We start from the raw sequence: 25,907 nt of genomic DNA, 5'->3' as shown, positions 1-25,907 counted from the left end.
ATGACGGTAAGAAATCTAACCTATATTCTAAATACAAATCCATCTCCAGAGAAATGTTTTATGACAAAGATTACCGTAGTGGTGCTAGAGGACCTCAATGCTAGAATAGGAGATGAAAATGATAGCTGGAGTAGTAGGGAGGTATGGGGTGTCTATAGTATAGAAAAGATGCTAGAGACATGATCAGAAGGGAGATAATGATAGTGAATACAGTATTCAAAAAGAGGAAAGACAAGTATACATACACTTGTAACAGGATAGTGGATGGGAGGGTAGTTGAGAAGCCATTAATGGCTTATATACTGGTGTTCATAAAGGAGGATTGAAAGGGTTCTGGATGTAAATGTATCCATGGAAGAGAGCTGTGGATTGTCAAATAATTTTCTGGTAGAAGGAAAATTAAGAGTAGAGGTAAAGTGGAGGGGGATGAAAAAATAGGGAGGTATAGAATTGCTGAGGGTGACCAAATTAAATGGAAAAGAAAAAGAGAGAGAGAGAAAACAAGGTGAGAGAAATATGGAAAGTAGTAAAACATAAAATAGAAATTGGAATAGAAGAAGAATGGGGATATTTCAAGAAGGTAGTTATATATAATGTGCACCAAGACTATGTGGAATGAGAAGGATGGGTGGGAACAGGAGGTAGTCAGTGGTAAAATATAAGAAAACAGGAGATACAAAAAGCAATGAAAGCAAGTAAGGCATCTGGATTAGGTGTTGCATGGAGTTTTTGGCAAAGGAAGGAGCAGTCATGGTGGATTGGCTACTGAAGTTGTTTAATATGTGCCTACAGGAGGAAGTGCGCATGTGGATTGAAGGAATGCATGTATAGTTCCACTATGCAAAAGGTACAAATAAATTAATGTAGTAGTTTTAGAGGGATCAGTCTATTAGGTATAATTAGTAAGGCGTATAGGAATATGTTGATTCAGAAGATTAGGAAGGGAACAAAGTGAGAAATTGCGGAACAGGGTTGATTTAAGAAATGAAGGTACATACATACATACATATACCAAGGCTTTTTCCCCCTTTCAAGGGAGGTAGCCAAAAAGGGAAAGGCATAAAAACACTCCCACCCATTTCATCCCTAAATACACTCCACACCCCTCCCACCCTCCCTCTCATCTGAGCACCTCCTGGATGACGGGTCATCCCTGCACCTTGCCCACCACCCTGGGTCAGAAGCAGTGTCGCAAGACACAGCACATCCACAGCAAGGCCGCTTCATTTAATCGGTGACCCCCCCTCTCTGTCCCCCCTTGCATATAAGGAGAGGACGGGGAGAAATCCCTTCGGGCTGCGTCAAAATTTACTCACACATACTACCCCACCCCAAAAAACCCCCACCCCCACCCCCCCCACAACATCATCCATATACAACCATTCTCCACTCACCTCTGTCTTCCATCCTCTCCCTTCCTTCCTCAACAGACATTCCCCTCTTCCCAAAAGCCCCCTTCACCCCATCCATCCACCTCATCCTAGGACGTCCCCTCATGTTCACTCCCTCCACATCTGCCTTCCATACCTCTTTTACTAGTCTTTCTTCACTCATTCTTTCCATGTGTCCAAACCATCCTAATATTCTTTCATCAACCCTATCTCCCAGCTCCTTTTTCACCCTTGTTCTCCTCCTCACCTCCTCATTTCTCACTCTATCCAGCCTAGTAACCCCCACCATACTTCTCAGACACCTCATCTCAAACTCCTTCTCTCTTCTTCTCTTATGTTCCACGTTTCTGCCCCATATAGTGCTGTTGGCACAATCACTCCTTCATACAGTCTCCTCTTCGCATCCATTCCTAAATGTCTATTCCTCATTACACTCTTTAATCCACCCAGGCATTTACTCGCTTCTCTCAATCTACATTCTACCTCCACCTTCACTCCACCTTTTCCTGCTACACTTGCACCCAAGTATCTAAAACTATCCACTTCCTCCAGTCGCTCTCCCTTAATGTTCACTTCCAGTCTACTGCCACTTTCACCCCTTGTACATCTCATCACCTTACTTTTACCCACATTTATCTTTAGCTTTCTTCTATCACATACTCTCCCAAACTCTGCCACCAGCTTCCTCAATCCCTCCTCCGACCCTGCCACAAGCGCAGTGTCGTCCGCAAACAACAGCTGGCTCACCTCCCACTTTTCTCCATTTTCTTTAACCATCTCCAATCCCTGACCCACTACCCTAGCATTCACCTCTCGCACCACCCCATCCATGTATAAGTTGAACAGCCAGGGCGACATAACGCATCCTTGACGAAGTCCCACCTTTACTTCAAACCACTCACTCTCTCCATTTCTAATCCTGACACAAGCTCTACTACTCTCATAGATGTGTTGGCTTTGAGTGAAACTAAGTTGAAAGGGAAGGGTGAGTGTAAGTTTGGGAGTGTAAGTGGGAGGTTATCAGGAGTGAAGAGAGGGCGAGGGAGGGAAGGGGTGGCTATTCTAGTAAGTGAGGAGATAGGTAAACAGGTAGAAATGAAGGTATAATATATAATCTTTTTGTAGTAAGGCAGATGTGCAAGACGTTTTCGGCAAAAGTTAAGGAGGATAAGGAGGTCTTTTGGGGTTTTATAGATTTGGAGAAGGCATATGACAGGGTTAACAGAAAGGTATTATGGGATGGGTTGCTGATGTATGGGGTAAAGATGTCTGTTCAGGGCAGTCAAATTTTTCTACATGAGTAATAGAGGTTATGTGAAGGTAGGGAATGGAGAGTGTTAATGTAATGTTATATCACTATGGTTGTTCAACATGTATTTGCATGGACAGATAAATGTAAGGATGCTGAGCATGGGTTTGGAGCTGGGAAGTGGAAATGGAAGTGTGGAGTGATCCATTTGGTGGAGGAGTTTGGGAGGGTATGCAGAAGGAGAAAGCCAATAGTAAATGTGGGCAAAAGGTGATGAGAGGTACAAAAGATGAAGATGGCAACAAGTTGGATGCGAGTTTGTCAGGCAGGACGCTGTAGGAAGTGAAGAGCTTTTAAGTGTGTGTATTTACATAGTTGTATTTTGTGGGAAGGGGAGCTATGCTTGTGGTGTCCTGCCTTTGTATCTCAGTGTCTAAGTTTACTTTTAAACTCATGAATGGTTTTTGCACATACTATTTCATTATCCAGTTTGTTCCAAGTGTCCACTACTCTATGTGGAAAACTGCTTTTCTTCAGTTCTCTTCTGTAGCTATGTTTTTTTATTTTCTTTCCATGTCCTCTTGTGTTTTTCTTGTCCCAGTTTAGTAAGTCCTCTCTATCGAGTATCTCTGTGCCTTTCATGATTCTGTAGATGGTCAGTAGGTCACCTCTCTTCTTTGCTCCAGCGTCGGTAACTCCAGTTTAGCCAACCTCTCCTCATATGATCGGTTTGCAAGTGCAGGTGCCTATTTGAGGTCACATGTAGTAAGGAATGGGGGAGTGTGAATGGGAGTGAATCTTAGAGTAAGGAAAACAAGTGAATATTTAGAGGAAGTGAAAAGTGTCATGAGAAATAGGTATCTAGAGATGAACTTATGGAGGAGATTGCAAGAAGGGGCGCTTGTGCTTACAACACTGAATAGAGTAGAGACTTGGATTTTAAAGGAGGTAGGTGCAGTGCTTAAGAAGCATGGTAGGAGATATGAAGATGGTTAATGTATGAAATGTGGAGATGAGGCAGAGAAGGAGGAGTGGAAATGCTGTCAGAGATGGTTGATCAAAGAATACTGGGGTGCTTTAGGCATATGGAAAGAATGGGTGAAGATAGACTAGCAAAAAGTGTGGAAGACAGGTGGAGTTAACTTGAAAAGAATGAGATGGATAGATGGGGTGCTAGAGGAATGTCTTGTCAAGCAGAGAAGAGAGAGGGCAAGAAATAGATGAGTGTGTAAAGCGATTGCGAATGGATAAGGTAGTGATACAAAGTGAAGGGATTTCTTCATGCCTGCCTTGTAAATTTTTTAAAGTATGAGAAGAAAGAGGGTGGAGGTCACCATGCAATGAAGGTGGGGGTAAACCAATTTTGAATGTTGGGATCTGCTGAGGTGTTGTGTTTTGCTGCATGCCCAAGAAGTGCAGTGGAGTTAGGGATGACCCTTAATCCATGAGAAGTGCTATGATGGGAGGGACAATGTATTGGTCTTTGGGTTGGTGAATGGTCGGTTTATGCTTTGACTTAGTCACCACCCTTATAAGGGGAAAGGGCCTTTTACCATATATATGTATTTCCTGGAATGCTTGCTGGCTGATTAGTTCTGAGCATTGTTACTTGAGTGAGTTCGGGATAGGGGACAGTTTGAGGCTGCCTGGAGTGAGTTCCAAGGGCATACTTTATTAAATTCCCTACTTTAAGAGGTCCTCTGTGAAGAGGCACCTTCCTAGCCCTCTCTGAGAGGGGCAGTTATGTTCAACTAAATCATGTTTTCCATGAACATGAAGTCATAAATACCTGTAAGAACAGCCTATATAAAGCCAATGTATGAAGGGCTACTGAAAAGTTGTGAGCTTAATCGTGAAGGAAACTGAATTATATTATGAAAACTAGTTGGCATGATTAGCAACTCAATTGAACCCTGCATGACATATTTCTTTCCCTACACTCTTTTCTCTTTGATTTACAGATGAGAGAACTGAGGTCACCCGCAATTTTTTGGAAAATGGAGAAAGTGGAGTACTGATCCGTGATCAAGTTATCTCTTCCTGAAGCTCGTGTCTCCAGCAGAGATTCACCAGGACATGGTCAGAACCTTTGGAGAGGATGCTACTTCATCTGCCATGGTCAAGCAGTGGCTGGCGGAATTCAAGTGGAGGTGAAACCCTGTCGTAGGGGAGCTGAGGTCAGGAAGGCCTCATACCTTGACCAAAGATGAGAACATAGGCCTGGCCCTCAACATAGTCATGGATGACCAGCAAATCTCGATGTGGGTCATTGCTGCTTGGGCGGGAATATCACAGGAGTGTGCCGACCACATTCTGCATAACAAGCTTGAGATGTCGATGGTTTCTGCCCAATGGGCCCCTCATAAATATGGCATAGAAAACTAGAGAGTATCCTGAGATTTGAAACTAATATTCCAAAATCAAGGAATTGGTGATATCCTTGGCAAGATCACACAATAACCTACTAATTTCCTGTAATATTCTCATCTTTTTATCAATTATTTATGCTACAGGATCTCTTCACAAGAACCAACGATGGGCATCTGCATGTGGTGGTCCTGCAAGATGGACAGCAAAGCTGCCCATTTCCAAAACCCGCCAACTCCCTCACCTCCAGAAGGAGGAACAGCTTTGAGGGGCTGATGTTTAGTCTCTGGATTGGGCCCAAGATATCTCTCAGTCTCCAACAATTTTTCACACATGGAGAGCTGACAACTGGTTACTGTTCTCCTCTCCCTACTTCTTCCAGCCAGTGACATGGAAACAGTCTCTTACTGATACAATACAAATAGTAGTTTAAAGTTTCTTTCCAGAGTAATCTATGGGAGGTTCTGAAGACTGTTGCCAGCCACTGCATAGCTGTGAGTTTCCCATTTAGTGAAATTAAAAGACAATGATTGATTGTTTGATCCTTTCACACAGCAATACAACAATATGATTTATAAGAGGAAAATATATAAATAAAATTCAACTGACAATCTTTATTGAGTATGATTAGAAAGTGCTAGCAGCCTGTATAAATCAAGCTACCAATAATCTTTTCAACAAAATTATATTTCATTATGTACACACTGTAGCCAGTGAATATATTATAGGATAATACAGTAATATCAATGCTCCATTATTATACAAACATCAAGATTACAGAAGAATGACAGCATAGGTTCTTCAGTGTAAGACTAAATTCACACTGGGAGTTGGAGAAAACTGCAGAGAGTAAGTACATGTTAGGCTATACATTGGATGATGACAAGCAGTAGACTTATAGCTCTTGACTAGACTGTTTCTTGTAGATCTATCTTGCCTTACAATGCACGCAATATTTATCCCACCGCCCCTCAAAGTCTACAATTTAGTGACTAAACTGTAACTTGGACACTTAGGTCAAAATTCCTTATAAATGTGTCAAATCTTATTGACACACACTGAAGGTCCCCAAAACACACTGTCATTTAGCCTGTCAGACAAAGAAAAGCACATCTGTCATACCAACACAATTATAAACTCTGACATAAATGTATTAAAGGAATCTAAATATATACATACTAAATTTACCCTCTTGAAAACTGAATCAAGGATGAAAATTTGTGTAAAATGCCACAGGTGATCAATGACAGCAGTCATGTCGCACTGGAAGCTTCTACACTAAAATGCCAAGAGACTGCAAAACATACATTGTTTATATATGGAGGTTACATCTGAGGTTACACATATTCAAGTTTATACAATTCACTTCTCCACCTGACTCCAACATTTATACAAGTATGATACACTGGGTTATAGGCTCATCTGACTAAACCTGACTAAATGGCACTCAGTATAATTTGTATAGTTCATCATTATTTTTGTCTGTTAATTTATGCAATACATCATTTGGATAAGTACATAAAATCTTGAAACTAACACAAGAAAAGCTTTGACATGGTATCAAAGCTGATTCCATACTTGGATTTTCCTATACGGCTTACATGTCTTACTTTGGAAGTTACGGAGGCATGGTCTGATCTCAGCCTGTCATATCTGGAATGGTTGTGTGCACACTGAAAGACTAGAATATGGCTTCATACAACCTCACTACCATGTACCACCCAACACTTATCTCCTGTGCCCTGCCCATACTGGAACTGGCCTGACAAAACAGTCATTCAGGAGTCACAGCATCAGTGATGTTGCTCTGTGACTTGGAGGATCTGCGTACTTTAAAAAGCTGACCAAGGAAGGAGGACTGCATCTGTATCTTGCGGGGCAGGTCGCCATGGGAAGCACTGGGCTGGATGGGCCGAGGAAAGAGACCACCACCACCACTGCCCACCACTACCAATGACCCACTTGACGTAGGTGTAGTGTGGGAGAAAGTGGGGTTGGCAGTGGCCCCTCCTCCTGGCAAGGTGGAAGCTGAGGCGGAGGCACTAGTGGACTGGAAGGAGACGGACATGCCAGAGTCGAGGGAACCAACACTGCCCCTACGCACCGCACGTCGCACCTCTGGAGCAATGGCCGTAGCCATAGTCAAAACCAATAACCACACAGCCACTTGGTAGTATTCAATACAAACTTGTACAATATAGTCATAGAAAACTGCTGCTGTAACCTACAATTATTGTGCATAAAATCACAACAGTATCAGAAACAATACACTCCATTGCATTTGCCATGGCTGGTTGCATCCAGTATTTTCTGTTAATAGTGCAAGTTAGTATCTATAATGTGCTACACTAAAATACTCTTTTATCAAATCTACCGTGTGCTGGCAGTGGTTATGGCGTACTGTGCTAGACGTGGGTGGTGCAGGAAGCCAACTTACAATATACAATGCCCTTAAATCTAATGATAAAAAATCTTTAATCCCAAATCTGATTAGATTAGCAGTCATTTACAAGTAGAAAATATCATTAGCAATATTTCATGATTCATTACTATCCAACTGCAAAAAAAACTGAGTTTGTCTTCTCTACTAACCAAAATTACAGGACAGTAACTATGTTAAGCAAATGTTAGAAAGGAAAATAATTCTTGATTTGCGGACTTACCAGCTTCATGAATATCAAGCAGGGAATTACTGAGGGCAGATCGCTTAAGTGTGGAGTCTGGCTTAAGTGTGTTGTTTTTCTCATTAGCAGCCAGGACTTCCATGTCAGCTACTCCCGAGTCACGATTTTCTGAAGTGGATGTTGGCCTGGAAGCTCGCAAGGAAGCCTTTTGTCTTTCCAATTCGCCTTCTATACGTAGCGATTCCATTTCATCCATTTCACATATACTCTCCTTCAAGTCCTCGCAAAATTTGCTCCGGTCATGCTCGTTTCTGGCATTTAGGGTAATAAGCACCTTGTTGTCCACTCGTTGTCTTATTTCAATAAGGTAGGGATAATCTGTGAATCATATAAAGAAGGTGTGATTAGATAAAATATAATTACTTTGTTTTGACATAAGTATCAGCACAGTCTTAAAAATGTGAGCTACACTATAAGCAACTTACGTGGTACTTCTTTTTGTGAAACAATTAGACCAGCCAAGGGAAAACTTTGTCTGAAAGTATATGTTACAGAATTCTTTTTCTTCGAAAATATTTTGGTAACAACAAGGAGATCATTAAATAGGAAGACCTCTCGTTGATGCAGGCCTACTCTTTCTTTCTTGCTAACATCAGGAATCTCATAAAGCCTACAGTAGCATACCAGACGACGATGAGGTAATGCTAGATTTGGTTTTTTGCCCACCATAGTTTGATGAACCTGAAAGGTATGGTAATATTAAAAAAAAAAAAAAAAAAAATACAGTGATTGTATATTGTATACTTAACAGTTCTTTTCAAATTATGTGTCTCATGTAATGTAGAAAATTACAAAAACTCAATATACCTTTAAAACTTGTGTTACATGATCATGACCAGGTCGAAATTCTTGTGTTTTGATTCTCTGATACATTCCTTCCAACATTTCTCGATCAATGTCATAACCATCATCAATGCCTGTAGGGGAATTTTTTTTAATTAATTCATATTATCATTAATAAATCATGTACAATGTGGATGTGTACTTTGACTTGACTTCCCCCTTATAAAAAATGAAAAGAACTTAATAAACTTAAATACTAACCTCTTAGGTTCTTGACAAAATCATCAATTTTCATACGCTTCTCTTGTTTCATAGATGCAGTATGAAGGTCAGTGTTGAGCATAATGATAGCAAATGCAAGAACAAATATGGTCTCTGGATCATGAAGTTTGGTAACAATATCAATATTGCATTGGCAATATCTTTGAGCAAACACTTGCATTAATCGCTCAATTTTCTGTGCTTCTCCTGGCATTCGGAAATATGTCTGGAACTTACGAAGAGCAACATCTACTTGCATTCCAGAAAGATCAATTTCCTGGACAAAGCTCCTGAAAAAGAAAGTAATAAGTTTCATGCACATGTAGTAGTACACTGTCTTGAAATAACAGAAGAAGTATCTAGTATGTATAACTTCTCAATCTTCATGGCACTAAAGCAAATGATCATCACAACTTACTCTAAAACAGCCATGTTGAATTTGCTCAATAGATTTCCCAGATATTCTCCAATCATCTGTTTACTAAGACCTTTCCTAGTGATCAAAAACTTAGCAACAGCTTGAGGGGAATTCTCCAGGAAACTACGACCAATGAGATAGCTTATACCTCGTTCTGGTTTCTTGTTGAACAAATTAAGACCAACACGATATTGTCTCTTGCGAACTACCTCTGGGACCTGCCAACAAAATTATCATTGAATAACTTAAATTGTGAACAATGACTACCCACTAACTAAAACAAGGTTGCTATGTGTTAAACTTAAAATGATTAGGTGCTCTTTTGTAGTGCTATAAACAAGCAATTATAATGCAGGACTAAAGTTGGTAAAAAGACTATACTACCTTATTGTTCAAATGGGTCAGCTGTAAACTACTGGTATTAGCATATCTAGCTGAGTGTGTGGTGACCACTTGTAAAGGAATGGTCTGTGAATAAGTGACTCCCTCTGAGGAGTGAGAGTGGCACGAATCCTCCGAGTTTTCACTAATGTTGCTCAAACGTTTATCATCATAAATGGCTTCGCTTGAGATCATCTGTGAATTGTGTACAAAATATTTAGGGTCTTAGATTTAACTAAATTTAAAGAAGGGGTTGACTTAATTTCCATCAAACAACTTCTAATGGGTACACAAATTTTGCCAATTATAATTATTACTGAATTACAGCCATTACCATCCTCATAGGTGTCAACAAAAAGCAGGAAAATAATAGAAATGATGATTAGATGTCTTAGTTTCACTGTAAACTATGGTATGGCAAGCGTACTGATGGATATGAGAGAAAGATGGTAATGATTTTTTGAAAGCAGAATGTGAAAGAATTCTAAAGATCTACTTTTCATATGATAAACATATAGCCATGTCGGCTGAAATTTCAGCAAAAAACATCTGTACAATTACAGACTAAAAGAAAATACATACCAGCTTTAACTCAATTAGCCATAATTACTATGGTGCAATAAGAAGGAAAAAAACTGAGGTGCATGGACTATGATACAGATATGAAGAGGATGAATACCATAAAAAATAATGGAATATATGATATACATATATATATGATATATATATATATATATATATATATATATATATATATATATATATATATATATATATATATATGTATGTATGTATGTATATATATACACACACACATACATACATATATATATGTATATATTTTTTATGTAAATTTTCACACACTGTACCTGATTCTTTCTCTTCCAAACTGGTGATGTTGGGTGATATTCTGATGAATTGCCTTGGTCATGGGCATTGGGTAATGGTGTAGTTCTATCAGATGCTGACTGTGAAAGTGAGGAGTCAGATCCTGAAGACTGCACACTTGATAGAGAACCATTGTCAGCAGACCTATGAAAGAAATTTGAGCAATAGTATCTAGTTTACCTGGTAACTAAGAGCAGATGTTAAGAGTAGCTGTTATATCTAGATTCAGGAGTCAATAAAAATTAATGTTATGGTAATCAAATTCAATTATATTGGTATTCTTAAATAATAGTAGAGCACTCATGTAAGCACAGTAGTAGGTTTAGGTAAAGCAGTAACTGCAGGATTAGTAAGCAAGTGTAGAGTTATTTCAAGGTTAAACAACATACCTTCTGAGGGCTCCTCTTTCGCCATCAGAAGTTAGAGAGGAAGGTGTAGAGGAGGGAGGGGTTAGTGAAGGAGGCACGCACTGCACACGATGGTTGGCGGTTGACAAGGCTGCCGAGCTGTTATTGAGGCATAGGTTAAACTTGACTACAAGGTATGTACACACTAAAGCTTGGCAAGCACAGGGCATTGTTACAACCATTACAAACCAATGTGATAGGTAGAGAGAAAAGTTACTGGCAGAAAGCTAGAATGCATAACAGGATAATTCTTAATGAAGACAGATGACGCACAGGAAATATCTGAAGTAGAATGAATTCAGAAAACATTATACAATGCTATACATACTTGTCCACACTTCCACCACTTTCATTGGATTTGATAGAAGAGGTCCTACGAGGTACCTCAGGAGGGACTTTCTTGCCTCGCACTCCTGAACGCCGCTGCTGTTGCTGCTGGCTTCCTGCATTAGAACTCTGTGAAGACTCTGGTCGAGATCCTCGGCTGCCAGGACTATCCTGACTTCCCTGCAAATCAAAAAAGGTACATTAATATCTGACAAAACAAGGAATTTCCATTTATAATATTTTTCTAGAACATGTCTTCAAATTAGCTAGATGCCTACGCCTTAGCCTTCTTCAATGGTCACACCCCGATATTTCAAAAGACTTCTTTACCCTCCCTTACAAAAATGAAAACAGACTCAGGACTGCTGAGTACATGTAGTAACACATGTTTGATGATAAAACAACAGTTACCAAAGACCTAGAACATTGAACAGTTCATGTTTATGTAAGTGTAATTAATGAGAAATAGTGACACAATCAACCAGTGTAGCCACAGTCATGGTGGTATAAAGGGGTTAAATTAAACGTGGTTAATTCACATAAGACTAATACCTCAGTATTGATAATGGTCCAATGACTGTAAACATCCCCAGCCCATCCTGTAGTCTACTGGTCTGCGATATCTAAGCTGGCTCTTGGGAATAAATTGGTGACAAACAGAATTCTTCACTCTGAGGTGCCTGCTAATGACTAATGTCATGTGTTACTTGTACGAGTATTTCAGTTATAGGGAACAAGTTATGCTAATGTGACCATATACATCAATCAGCCATTATGAAATGCACATTATCCTTTCCATTTCACATACAGTGAATGTGTATGTGGGTATTCCTGATTAAGAACCAATAACTTAAACCCCTTAACGTAATTTACCCTTAGAAAGAGCATATAGATCCAGTTGTGGCTAACACTGGAAAATTTCAATCAGGCTGATAGTTATGACATGGAAAACACGGAACCCTAATTAATGAATAATGGGTCTTGCTGAATAAAAATCACCAGCATGAAACTTAACCTTCCCTAAGTAACTACCTGACTACAATCTAACCATAAAACTTATTGAATATACTGCTTTGAATTGAATTAGTATGCAGGTTTATTCTATATTCCTCAAACACAATAAAAATGACTACGTAGATAAATCGAGGCGCATCCTCTCCTACACTTCAATAAATATATTTTATTCATAAGTCATATATCAGACAATTTTTCAGTAAACAAAACATATTCAGCAATCGGTCAAATAAAGGAGCTTTTGTATAAAATTCATATTCACCCCTCGTTAATTAATTCTGCATTTTTCTGTTACGTTTTCAAGGTCTCTCCGTCAAAGACGAAAGTTACAATTTTCCTTACTTCCACAATAACTATTCAATTTAATTTAAGATCAATAAAACTGCCACCCTTTGTACCCCATACGTAAACTAAATAGATCGATGAAACGTGGAACAAATATGACCGCAGATGTACACCATTTGTGGGAAAATAAGCCATACAAAAAAATTCTAGTGTTTTTTTAGCGCTCTTGTGTACAGTTATGAAATGTCAATGTGCCCAATCCACGTCGGTCGAATTAATAATTTACTAATACCAATTGTCTCCCTATTTCATTTGTAAATTAATTCTTCATGTAGAATTGCATATAAGATATTAGTTTTATAAACAGAATATTTGGTACCTCACTAACATCTCTACCGACCAGTCACATTTTTATCAGTCTACTAGAGATAGTTGACAATTTACACTTCTATTGATCCTTCTTTCTACACGTATATCTTTCCTTGTGACCATTTTTCGGATACATAGAAGCGCTAATTTTTGTCAACAAAGTACACTTCTTCCGTAGTACATAATGTGTACCTTACACTAAGACTAATGTATTCTTTGGATTGTTAGTCGATAGGATAACATTTATGTAAAGTTATCACTATATATCGTCCACAACGCATTAGACTGGCTTGACAGCTGCCATTTTCCTGTTAGCTTTGTGTACGTGTTCCTGCGAAATATTTTGTTCCCGTTATTAATATTCTATAGAAATTGCTGACTTCTAACAATTGAAATAATTTGCTTGGGCCCAGAAATATTGCTTGTGGTCATTCATTTCACATAGAAGAATAAGGGTTGCAAATTGTTAAACGGTTTTTGTCTGATTTGGTTTGGATGATGACAATACCAATTAACAATTATATTGTGGATCAAGTCCGAATATGATGTGATAAACTACTAGGTACTATTATTCATACGGTATTGGCCGTACATTGTGGCTATTGTTTATATCTGAATCCGGCCTGGAACACTAAAAGTCAAATAGAATTTCTAGGTGTTTTGTCCAGATCTGACCCGGGAGACATACAACAATAACAACAACACTATTCTCTTGTCCGGTTTGCCTATGAGAATGGACACCGCCATGGTCAGTTAATTTAGGTCTCGCTTTAATATTTATTATCTCATCCAAACTGCATCACGGAAGTCAATTACTACTAAACTATTGTTCAGTTTATTGAACAGTACTGCCTCTTATTATGTTGCCTTAGCCGTGACTCGGAGAAACGCGTAAAGCATCGAAGGGTTAATCACATTGTTTCTCTTGTTGTAGCTCTTGTATTAGTGCTGGCATTTAAGGATAACCACGGTTTCTATTCTTAATGACAATATCGCGCCAAAGAGATGGAATCATGAAAGTGTTAAGAGATTGTGAAGGGAAGTAGAAAGGAGGGATGGCATTAGTTATAAATGATCGTATTTTTCTTACAAGGATTATTTCCAATCAGATTTGTGATGTTATACTTGTTGATCAAACGGTTTACAGCCAGGTGGATCGAAACCTACTGTCAGAGAGATTTTGTAATTAAGACATGATACATTAAATTTCCTGGCTTAAAAAGCCCTTCATGTGTGTCTAATCTCATTCTCGGGATGAGAGGACCGATAGGACAAGATTGCTGTGTGTGTAGTGTGATATACAACTGCGACTGGGGATAATTAAGATATAACTAAGGTTTGCAAGAATAGTGCGTACTGAAAACCTTATACGTTGCATACAGAGAAAGACAACAATTCGGTAAAGGGACTGACATACTGGATACTGAGACTACACGAGGACACCAAAGGAAGTAACGACAGTAAAATAAACACTGATCAGGATTACATGTAGAATTTGTAGTGTCACAGCATCTTGGAGATAATCACTGGAGGTATAATATGTATAAATCCTGGGGTTTGCAAGTAAGGCTTCATCCTCGTCTATGAAATAGATGCAATCGGTGACAGTCTTGTCTACCGTCGAATGATATGGCACTCGGCTGGCATTGGCAGAGATGAGGCACTCAGGATAATCTCTGTTCCGGACGAATGGTTCTGCGGAATGACCCCGTCGAGTATTCTTCTTTCTCGGAGCTGGAGACAGCGACCGCTTTCTACTGGAGCGCGGTATTAAGGGTGAGGACGGAGTATTGCGCGGGCAGGGTGTCGCGTCTCCATTTAAGGTAAGGAATCCATCAGTGACTGTTGCGAGAGTGGTATAAGTCTTCTTGAAAGCTGTGGTATTGTACGAGTTTCTGGACGCATTTATAATGACAGATGAAGACGTATTGGTGATGGCTGGTGTGGAGGTGGGGTTGGAGTGTTTGTCGATTTCAGGTGAAGTAGAGAATGCGGGCAGAGTGACAATATCGACAGAGGTATCTGATCGTCCAACAGCTGAGGCAGGACCGTAAGCGAGTGAGGACAAGCTGCTGCTGGAAGAGTCAGACTTCTTGCTTGATTCTGCATCGCCAGTGCAGGGAGAGGAGTACAAGTTCATAGGTGGAACGGTGTTTGCCCTTCGACCCTGGGCACCTCTCGCTCCCACTCTTCTCCTTCCACCTGCACCAGCCTCACACATAAACTTGGCAAACCTTGTGTCACAACACCTGAAACATTCCGATATCTTGTGGCATCTTATTGGCTGAATAGTAGTGTGCTAACGGCTACCGGAATCCAATAAGATTGAGCCGAGATAATGTCTTACTCGTACACCAACTGGTTCTGCTGCAATACAAGGGGAAACTCAGCCGGTGACTGTGCGTCAAATGACTTGTATACATTGCTGTTTTATTTTTTCTTATTTGTTCTCACAACGAAGAGCGTAGCACGGCTGTACAGGTTTAAATTTTCCCATTTACTGAGGGGAATCTTGTAAACAAATACGTAATGCTAAGTTAATTTCATCATGCTACTTGAGCACAAAGTCGCACTGCATCGCTGACACTAGTCACCGTCTCAATGGTCTTTGAGTGACATACAAACACATCACTTTGCACGGGCAAAACAAGTCATTCCCAATGGTGGACCAGGTGCTTCTGGATTCTACATCACTATCCCGTGTGATACCAGGTGTTTTAACGAGGCAAAAGGGAGCTTATATCGACGCGACTGTAAACGGGAAGTACACCAAATTGTCCCTCAATGGCCTCAAGAATGTGTGACGAGGACTGGGCAGATGGAAGAAAGACGTTCGAAGAAATAATTTGTATTTCTATCGCTCAACAGTCTAAATTCGTTCAATAGGAACACTCGCTTCAGAGGAACAGAATCGTTTAACAAGAGCACAAGAGACGGCACTGCACAACAAAGAAGAACCCGAGGTGTACTGTGGGAGGTCGCAGAGCGAAGAATATACGAAACCTTACAAGACGTTAGGCATGTTGGTTGTTGTGCTCTCGACACATGACACATCCCTTGGGTGAAACAAGGCAGGTCTGAGTAGCGCGGTAGATGGACTGGAGTGGAATCATGAAGACAAAGAAAACGGGTAATGAGAAGTATTATGCAGACGACGGGGTTAGTGGGGTTTGTGTATGATAAATTAATGACGTTGGCACAAGAATATAAACAATAGGAAATTGTAGTTACAAAAATATAAACGACAAGTAGAAAAATAAAATACAGAAATATGGACAAAGGGCGGCATGCATCGAGGTAGCGATGGAGACGAGTAATAATGAAGCGTGTAAGAGAAACGCATTGCGGACAAAAGTCGTCAAGGAGGAACTAATGGGGAAGTAGAAAGGGTGAGGAAGGCATAATCGAAACCGAGACAATGGTGAGTGATATAGTGTGGCGAAAGTAAGAAGAGAGGAAAGTAAATGAGATGTAAGAAATGCTGAGGTGTACAGTTATATAATTTGTTCGAAAGTCATGAGATTCTATGCATATATAGGGCAACCACAATGTGAACGGGTTCCTGGTAATTTGATTACCTCGTTAATCCAGAATAAGCAAAAGCAAATTTTTTTGGAGTATATAGTTAAATTGTAGGATCCAGGTCACTAAAAATTACACAAAATTGGAAAAAGTAGAGACGAATTAGAAAAAAAAACGCTGCCAGGTTCTCGTGAAAAGGTGAGTTTGAGTGTATGAAAGGAAGGAGGAGTAGGTTGAACAGAACATATAAAACAAAAGATGAATGTAGATAAATGAGATGTGCACAGAAACGGAAAAATAATATGGAGAAATAACATTTGGATCAGGAAGAGAGAGGCCGAGTAGTAGTGAAGTAAGAGTTTTGAAGGGAAGAGAGAACAGACTTGACACCAAAAGGAAAGGAGAAACAAGGCATAGGAAGGGAGTTCACGGAGACGACAAGAGAGGGAAAGCGAGGGGAAATGGAGAGGAGAGAGATAAAGCTGAAAAGAGGAGAGAAAGACACAGGAGCTGCGGAAGGAAATTGGCGGAGAGGAAAACATATACTGAAAGGGGAGAAAGAGGAGGCAAAGAAGAGAAGAGAGGAGCCATGAAGAAGCGACAAGACAGAAGAAAGTAGAAGGAAGGATGAAAGCGAAGGATTTTGCAGACATGGAGAATGGTGACGAGAAATCGATTGGTGATGATGATGATGATGATAATGCCTGATGATGATATGCTATGATGATATGATATGCTATGATGATATGATATGCTATGATGATAATGCCTGAACTGAAGAGGACAAGAAAATATTCGAAATAAAATGGTTCCTAGTTGTGATGTCGAGTTACATTTATTTCTACACGTGAGCATGATGCCATTAACAACTACACGTATGTTTTAAGTCAACGGTCTCCGTGAAGGGAAGAAGCGAGATTATCGCTGTAGACCACGAATTCTCGTACGAGATTACAAAGGATTACAAAGGCGGAGCATGCCGACAGGAGACCTTTTGGTCCATATCTAGGTCGAGATACTGACTATACGTATTTTATTGCAGCCATTATGGGTCATTCACACAGCGTTTCTTTATGACTGGAAAATTATTTACACTGAAAGAAGAATGCTGACATCTGCTTTCTCTTCTTTCTTGTTGCCCTCCTTCACCACCTCTGACTCCATCCCTTCGGGGGGATTGTGTACCAAGGATAGAAACGCTAGTATCAGCGACAGAATACCAGTAAATGAATCCATAATTTACCTGAAATTTGTTTCCTCTTCTGGTAATCATAAAACTGTCATTATCATGGGATTTTTTTTCTTGGCTTTCTTATACACCAATTTGGCTGTCGCTCTTTCTCATTTACGTAGATTGAGAACACAGACAACCCGATGATCATCCTTAACAAGTTCCTTTGTGTGATTTAAGACAACAACTCATGCAGCACTTGACCCTGAACCAGTTAACCGATTAAGAACACAGGTCAACCGGTGGTCACATGAAACAATTCACTACAAGAGAACCCGACATTCTTTTCCAAGCCAGTTAAGTTACGTAGGTCAACCCTTTCCCTACCATTACGTATTTAATCAATTAATTCTGGTTAATGCCAGACGATTTTATACAGCTTAAAGAAACCACTGGGTACAAGTGGGTTTAGTGCTTTCTCGAATAACCCTTTCCCTAATTCAAAATACTCCAATAACTTTGCTCTGGCTGATGCCATACGATTTTTACTCAGCTTCGAGGAATTGCTGGGTCTGTGTGGTTAAGAACAGGAGAGCCCCAGTCCCTCCTTAGGACGACCTTGATCTTATCGATGTACTACACTGAGCACAGCTTTCCCGTTTCCACCTGAGCTACTCTCTAAGCCAATTATATACTTCCAGAGGACAGGTCAGGGAAGAAAAACGGTGGGCGGTGGTAGAGGAGGTGGACAAAAGTGGAAGAAGTAGATGAGGGTAAGGCGGGACAGCAAGGAGGATTGACAGTGAGCAGGATAAGTACAGAGGGGGGAAGTTAACAGGAGGAAGAGGGGGAGGGCGAAGAGACAAGAATAAAGAGTGAGAAAATGCAGAGAAAAGAGGGAGAGGAGGAATTATGAGGAGAAAAAAACGAAGACAAAGACTTGGAGATTTGGAAGAACAGTATTTGTCTGTAGAACCAGAAATGGTCAGACGTTGGTCCCAGCAAAATTAGAAAGGAAGGAGAGGAACCTAGGTAGCTTGGGCATGTTCATATTTGAACAAGTGTTGAGAGAGGGTGGGGGGCGGTAGGTGTTCCTAACACTGACCCCTAAAGCTAATAATTTAGAAGCGCGGCCAAGGGATGGTCTCCTGGTCAATACTGAAATTATGTTTACAAAGGCTTCTGAAGCTCCTGCGGACAAGACACGCGAGAACCTTGGGCGCGTCAGCAGAAGTTATTTTTGGGACGTTATGTGGCTTTACATCGAGGCTCGTATTCTGATTAACTTCTTGGATACGGGGGCTTCCTTTATGCAATTTGTTCCGGTTAAGAGCCCGCGAGTCTGAAGCTCTTGGTAAAGGACTCAAGCCTCAAGGGGGGTCTCGATCGATTCAAGTCCCTTTCAGGCCGAGGTTCTTCTGCTTATCTGGATAAAACGCCTGACCATAGCCAGAACAAGGTCCTCAAGGCATATTGTCCTATTGAACGTATTCATTCGTGTTCCCTCTAGTAAACAAAGAGGCAAACTGATGGACCTCAACGGAGCATTGGGAGAACAACTATAATTATAGCCAAGACAGCTCTTTCTTTTGGCCATTTCCAAAATTCAAAAAATCTCTAAGTCTCAGAATGATGAAAATGCTTTTGAAAAAATGTATCAGGATATTAAAAAGTGCTTCTGGTGTCTGATATTCTAGATTCCGATTTCAATTTAGGTATTTCCGAGTTTTTGAAAACTTAATATTTGCAATAGTCTGGTACTAATATTTCGTTTATTCGGTAGCTTTGATAGTTACTGTTTTCTGGTAGGTGAAAATATTCTCTCTTCAAAGATATGGATCAAGTATGGCTTATTACTATAGTTGTAAAAAATAAATGGGGCCTCATTGTGAGGTTATCAAGTTGATTACGGTGGTGTAAGGAATAACTTCCTCAGAACAAATCATCTTAATGTTAGGACAATGGACGAGTCGATCGCGTGAAGTAATAAAAAAAAAAAAAAAAAAGTGAAATATAGGGCTACATCATGTTCTTGCGAGGTACTCACAAATCCGCTGTCTTCCTCAGAGAAGTACTTCATGTCCCTGGACGACGCGTAGGACACGGAGACATCCTGGTATTGGTAATCCTGTGACCCATTTCGACTGTGCACACCCGGTATGGTCGTTGTCGGAGTCGTGGCTGTTGTAGTCTGCTGGGAAGGCTGCTGCTGCTGCAGTTGAGACGACGACGATGTTGAGGAGATGGTGGAGGATGTGGTTGGGGTGGTGGTGGCGGCGGCTGTCACGTGACAGTAGAGGGAGGAGTCGTTCATTTGGTCCTCGAAGTTCTCGTTGTTGCTGGAGAACTGGCGCGATTGTTGGTTCTGGTTGTTGGTGGTTCGTGCATCGCGAAGAGAGAGTGAGCGAGAGGGTTTCCTTGACTCTCCATACACTGTTTTTATAAAAGATGAAAAAGAATTAGTACATACACGTGGCAATGATCAACAAATGTACAGGCAGCCTTACCCAAAGATACCATGTCCTAGAAGTCACAGAGGAGCTTGTGAATGTTTAAAGTATTGAAAACGTTCAAATTTATTTCAGCTGTCCAATTTTTATGTTATATTTATCAGCTCCTATATCATTCCAATTCCCTTACTCATTCAACTTGCTCCGTAACGTTCTACCGCATCTACACGACTTCCAGGGTGTGTGGTACCTTTGAGTGATCCAGACTATACAGCATTCGACAAAGACTATCAAAACACGATGCGTTAGTGTGTCTCACCTGCAGCATTAAGGTTCCTCTGTAGCTGGTCGAACTCATGTCTGATGATGTGCTCTGCATCGGTGAACGGAGCGTTGTGGCCGGCGTCGGTCCAGTCAGGTACGTCTACCGTAAACCGCCGACTCAGACGTTTCTCTTGTGCCTTCGCCGTGGCCGTGATGGCGCGGAACTTCTTGGCCATGGCGTAGTGTCGATAAGCCCGCTGGATTGTTGTAGCGGCTCGACGCGCGACGTCGCCACCGTACCTGCAACATTACAAGGTGTCATTAGTATCTTTTGGGCCACAAAGATCCCAAATGGTCGCCATGATGGACATCACAGCCTCTGTTCAAGTCCATACACATTAACCTAATCTTTCCTAAGATTCTCAAAATAAACAATTTGAAAAGTATATTGGGGTTAGGATCTTGAAATCTTAGTTGAAATTAGAAACGTGTTCATCCGACTCGATGAAGCCCTTTTAACGATTTTTGTCCTGGAGATTTAATTCATCAGAAAGTACAAGAATCCGGACGAAATATATGTCGATCGATCTAGAGCTCATTTCGTCCCTGATCTGCATCTCAGGTAAATAGAATCGTGTGTCATTTAACAAAATAAAGCCCACAAAGGCCTTGGTTTACAGGGGCATAGCCTCTCAGTTTCATCTAACATGAAATTCGCTAGTAACAGCGATCATCAATCCGATAATTTTTATGACAGTCGCATGCAGGATTCGAACCCACTGCTATCGCCCACCCGTAAGTTGGTGTAGTGGGCTAAGGCTCTGTGAAGGTGATCTTACGGGTGGCCGATAGCAGTGGGTTCGAGTCCTGCATGCGACTGTCATAAAAATACATTTAACATCTTTCCCATCAGACGATGACCTTTGCCTATTTCGTTCTGACGTCAGATAGTTCTACTCAATTAAGGGAAGAGAATTGGGACTAAAATGAGGTCGTGACCCAGCGGGAACTCATTTTCCCTTCATAACAAAATACAAGTCAAGTCAGCCTTCTGATGGGATAAAGGGACCCATTAACAGTCAATATTTATTGACAATACTTCAGTTTCATTAATAATGACTGCGTGGGGTTGATACTGAGAAAGACATCTAGAGAAATCCTAGTCGATAATGGTAGTGTGGGAGTGGTTATGTTTGTCAATAATAGATAACATATTGTCAATAAATATTGATGGGGAGGGGCCTTCGACCCCACACGATTACCTACCTTCTCTCGAGCATCTCCAGGCGCTTCTCGACGAAGTCCTGCGAGAGCTCGTAGCTCGCAGGACTGCCAGAGTTGTTCCTCCATCGACCTCCACGCTGGCAATCATCGGCAGCTACCTGCCTGTTGGCCAGGTGTCCCTTGCGACCGGCGCCGCCTACGCCCGCTGTGTTGGGCACAACCGGCTGGGCCACGGGCTGCAACGGGAAGAAAGACAGCCTAGATGAGAGAGAGGAGGATGGTCTGAAAGGGGCGGGCAGGCCTTCGGCCGGGCCCGGGCCCAGGCCAAGGGAGGATCGTGTAATAGAAGCAATGGGCATGAAGGAGCGAGTAAGAGGGGGAGGGAGGGAGGGAGGGAGGGAGGGAGTGAGGGAGGGGCGGAAGGAGGGGGAGGGAGGGAGAAAAGGCTAAAGGGGAAGGGGTCGCTTTGGGAATCGCGAGGGATTGTAAATTAAAATAAAGCTCATTATGTTCTACAGGAATGAATTACAACGACCTTGAAGACAGATAACTTCCAAGATGAGGACGAAATTGGTAGAAAGACTCGCTGAGTTGGGGACGGAGGGATGTAATTAACCTCAAGACATCAGTGCATACTTTGCATATATTCTTCTGGTTGGCACCTCAAGATGTCAATTACCTGAGGCGTGGGTCCAAGACTAAGAGGTTCTTTAGGCGTCCAATACCCTCTTCTGCCTGGAACCGACACTTCAGCTCAACGAGATCCGTTAGATGTCAGCCATAATAAAGCGCATCAAAAGTATGCAAAGTATGCCGCAGAGTCGCAGATGAGGTTAAGGCGAAGAACAACCAGCCCTTCTTCGCCTCCGAGGCCCGAAAGAGGCCTCAATATATTCGTCATGTTGTTTTTGTGACTCATTACGAAAACCGTGCAGAAAAAAAACACTTATCACTCACGTCCTCAACCTGGCGTCCGCTTTTCATCCGTACCTGCGGTCTCCTAGCAAGGTGCTGGCTAGATAGGATCGACGAGTTATGGTGATGGTGGATCAGATGGTGGTGGGGGGGTACGGGCGGAGCACCTTCCACACTGTAGGACTTGGCCAGGCCCCCGGAGCATCTGCTAGGGGGGCCTCCCCCGCAATACGCCCGGTCGACCTTCAGCGGGGAACTGCAAAGACAAAAGAAGAGCGTACATGAGAAATTGCTCATCCAAAAATCGTTAATAGTAGTATATTGATTGTAAGTGTAATGATGAACATAAAAAGAACTTGTTTAATTAGTATAAGTAGGAGTAGCAGAGGTAATTGTTGTTGTTTTGTTGTTTGTTGTTTTTGTTGTTTTTGTTGTTATTTTTGTTGTTGTTGGTACTGGTGGTGATGTCGTTGGTGGTGGTGGTGTTAGTGGTGGCGGCAGCAGCAGTAGTAATGATAAAAGTTTATTGTTTATTCATGGATCATGTTAGGACATGATTTGATATAGTAATTGAAAGACTGAACATTTTTGTGGAACTATAAAGTACATAAGAAGAATAGCCTTCTTCTCACACCATAAACGCAAAGAGAAATAAAAAAATAATAAATGAATAAATGAATATATAAATAAATAATAAAATGAATCGATTAGTACCTTTACGTCAGTTACTCAACCTCCCTTCCCCACTCAGGCGATTTTATTCAGCCAAGATAACGTCAGCGCGGTGAAGTGGCCAAGGATTCTTTGTGTTATGAGGATTGCTATGTGCATCTCGCTTCCCACACACACACATGCACACGGAGGCACAGGCGCGCGCGCGCACACACACATACACACACACACACACACACACACACACACACACACACACACGGACACACACACACGAATCTAAAAACAGTCTAGATAAAACGAGATATGAAGACGGGACACCACAAGCATAGCTCCCCTTCCCGTAAAATACAACTAGGTAAATACAACTAGGTAATACACACACACACACAAGGAAATCACTTTATCAGTAATTCTCTTCTTCAGGAGCCAAAAACACAGTCATTTGACCCATAGTTTTATTTTATAAGATTTCGTTAAAAAAAAAAATTCATCTTTGCACTGAAAGAAAATTAGGATCAGACAATGTCTATTTACTCATTCATTTACTTATTGTATTATCATTTTTGTAAATTTATTCATTCAAAAGAAACTGAATACCACGTATCTGCCTTGGATCTCTAATACAGAGTTGGTCATTCATCAAACTCCTTGGCTCGAGTCACCGTCATAAAACCTACCCAGAAACCACATTTATAGTTTCCCTCATTAAAAAGTTACGAGCTCTTATATCACAATGAAAATATTCAAAGAATATCATCATTCATTAGGACAAGACAGAAAAAAGAAATGAAAATATGGTGAACTTCGAAATAGAGGGACAATGGAAGTCATGTCCTTTCTTCTTCTCGTCTTTATGTGTTATCCTTAACGTAATGCGACGCACATTAATAATTTTATTCCGGTTAAGAACAGGTTACTATCATAATTATTATTCTCTCTCTCTCTCTCTCTCTCTCTCTCTCTCTCTCTCTCTCTCTCTCTCTCTCACACACACACACACACACACACACACACACACACACACACACACACACACACACACACACACACACACACGAGAGAAAGAGCTTCATACGTTTTTGTATACAATGTTTTAGGTGTTTGTATATGTATACAAACAGATCCTCCGTTTCCCAACCAGGTTAGTTTAGGTTAGGTTAGGTTGGATTAGGTTAAGTTAGGTTAGGGTAGGTTGGGTTGGGTTAGGTTAGGTTAGGTTAGGTTAGGGAAGGGAAGATTAGGTTAGGTTAGTTTACAAGTTCGCTCCCTCGGCTATATAAAACCACACATTTTTAACCATAACAAAACCATCAATGGAAGCCATCATGATGAAGAAAATGTAGTTTTCACGAGACATCAGAGGTATTTTATCCATTGTTGTAACCAGATTGAGAAAGGACAACGGAGAGAGCTTCGTACCTTAGTGGCACTTATGTTCGCGTGGTCTTCCCAGTTGTGGATCCTTTGTTCCTTTGTGTTGGTACAAAGGACAATCGATGCATATCACTCCCACTTGTCGAACTGGTTGATCGAAAACTATCTTACCGAGCGAAAAACTGTCGCATTTGATAAATCCTGTTTTAACGTTTTTCGTTTTTATTCGACTCATATTTGTGTTTCTCTATCACAGGAAAACCTACAAATCATCTTTCTCATCTACCTCACGTTATGCATAGTTGAACAAAAGCCAGGCAGACATACGCACACAATTACAGTAAGTTCGCGCTTTTTGTATGCAGATGTGCATCCGCGGAGGCTTGTGCCTTGCGTGTTTCTTTTGGGTGCAAGCGCTTCGCCGTAACGCCTGGGCCACCACCTGTCCTGCGTGTCGAGGTATTTTCGTCCTTGGGCGCACCGCGCGTAAGACCGAAAGTCGAAGACGGGATATGGCAAACAGCTAGAGAATGGAGGTGATGTAAAAGACCATAGGTAGTAGACGTAGTGATGTAACAAACATTATGATAAAATTGTGATCATTTTCGAATTCTTGGAAGTCAACTTCAAAGAAATCGTTCGTATAACGGTACTCGAAACCCCCTTTGATTATGAGGGATCAAATAAACAATTCCTGGTATACAGAACTGACAGAAAACAGCAAAAAATTAAATTGAAACTATTATTGGCCTATTTTTTCGGTACCTCAGTCCTGTTTTTATGGTGCAGATCCAGATGCCTCCTTGCAAACCTGACTGAATTATCCAATCCCGTCAACTGTTCAATATTTACTGATAATAAAACATATTTTAGACGTAAATACGCACCTTGTTGCTCGGTTACTCAGCGACATGACGTCATCGATTTAAGTTTATTTATGCATCGTAATTTTTCTTTTCACAATACTGTACACACACACGCGCGCACACGCACGCACATGCACACACGCACACACACACATACGTATGTACACATATACACATATATGTATATACACCTTTATATTATCTTACTGATATAGAAAGATGGTTCACTTAAAAATACGTTATACTACGAGTTTGTCTAATTATCGCTCGAACCTTGAATTAGTTCTAGAAGTAAAACTTTGAAGTTCTTGAAGGAAAACTTTGAAGACACTACGACCTTAATTAATCAGCACTTGTTTCCAACTTTATAACAAACGTCCAACGTTAAAACACAGCTTATCATTCTGTCTGTTAGGTTAAGTATTTATATAAAGTTTTCAACAAAACAGATGGTGCATTCTAATAAAGTAGTAACGCTAGTGTTATAATTAATTCTAATCCACACAATACTAATTTTTGTGTGATGAGCCTATTAAGATGCATAATCACTATAACTCGTATGCAAATTTTATATGATTACAAAAGAGTACTGACAACAATACATACCAAGATATTACTGAAG

The 25,907-nt window shown here is 40.8% G+C and overlaps 1 protein-coding gene across 6 annotated transcripts in view; it reads right to left on the bottom strand.

Moving 5' to 3' along the window:
• Positions 1–5,606: 5,606 nt before the first annotated feature.
• Positions 5,607–25,907, bottom strand: part of LOC143029591 (IQ motif and SEC7 domain-containing protein 1-like) — a 208,512-nt gene continuing 188,211 nt past the window's right edge. The window contains exons 3-16 of one of the 6 annotated variants that reach the window (XM_076192288.1): positions 22,413–22,626; positions 21,498–21,691; positions 20,287–20,531; positions 19,565–19,950; positions 11,158–11,336; positions 10,812–10,928; positions 10,404–10,566; positions 9,538–9,729; positions 9,154–9,371; positions 8,736–9,025; positions 8,499–8,608; positions 8,117–8,372; positions 7,671–8,009; positions 5,607–7,125 (exon numbers count right to left, since the gene is read on the bottom strand). In XM_076192288.1, coding sequence (XP_076048403.1) covers positions 6,782–7,125; positions 7,671–8,009; positions 8,117–8,372; positions 8,499–8,608; positions 8,736–9,025; positions 9,154–9,371; positions 9,538–9,729; positions 10,404–10,566; positions 10,812–10,928; positions 11,158–11,336; positions 19,565–19,950; positions 20,287–20,531; positions 21,498–21,691; positions 22,413–22,626 — 3,247 coding nt within the window. In that variant the 3' untranslated portion in view covers positions 5,607–6,781. The remainder of the gene's footprint in view (positions 7,126–7,670; positions 8,010–8,116; positions 8,373–8,498; positions 8,609–8,735; positions 9,026–9,153; positions 9,372–9,537; positions 9,730–10,403; positions 10,567–10,811; positions 10,929–11,157; positions 11,337–19,564; positions 19,951–20,286; positions 20,532–21,497; positions 21,692–22,412; positions 22,627–25,907) is intronic. The other 5 variants (XM_076192289.1, XM_076192293.1, XM_076192291.1 and 2 more) reach the window with 5 other exon arrangements.

The sequence above is a fragment of the Oratosquilla oratoria genome, chromosome 11, assembly GCF_046742065.1.
Source record: "Oratosquilla oratoria isolate Oo_2021 chromosome 11, ASM4674206v1, whole genome shotgun sequence".
In the NCBI taxonomy this organism is placed as follows: Eukaryota; Metazoa; Arthropoda; class Malacostraca; order Stomatopoda; family Squillidae; genus Oratosquilla; species Oratosquilla oratoria.
This window is presented reverse-complemented; position numbering and strand designations above follow the sequence as displayed.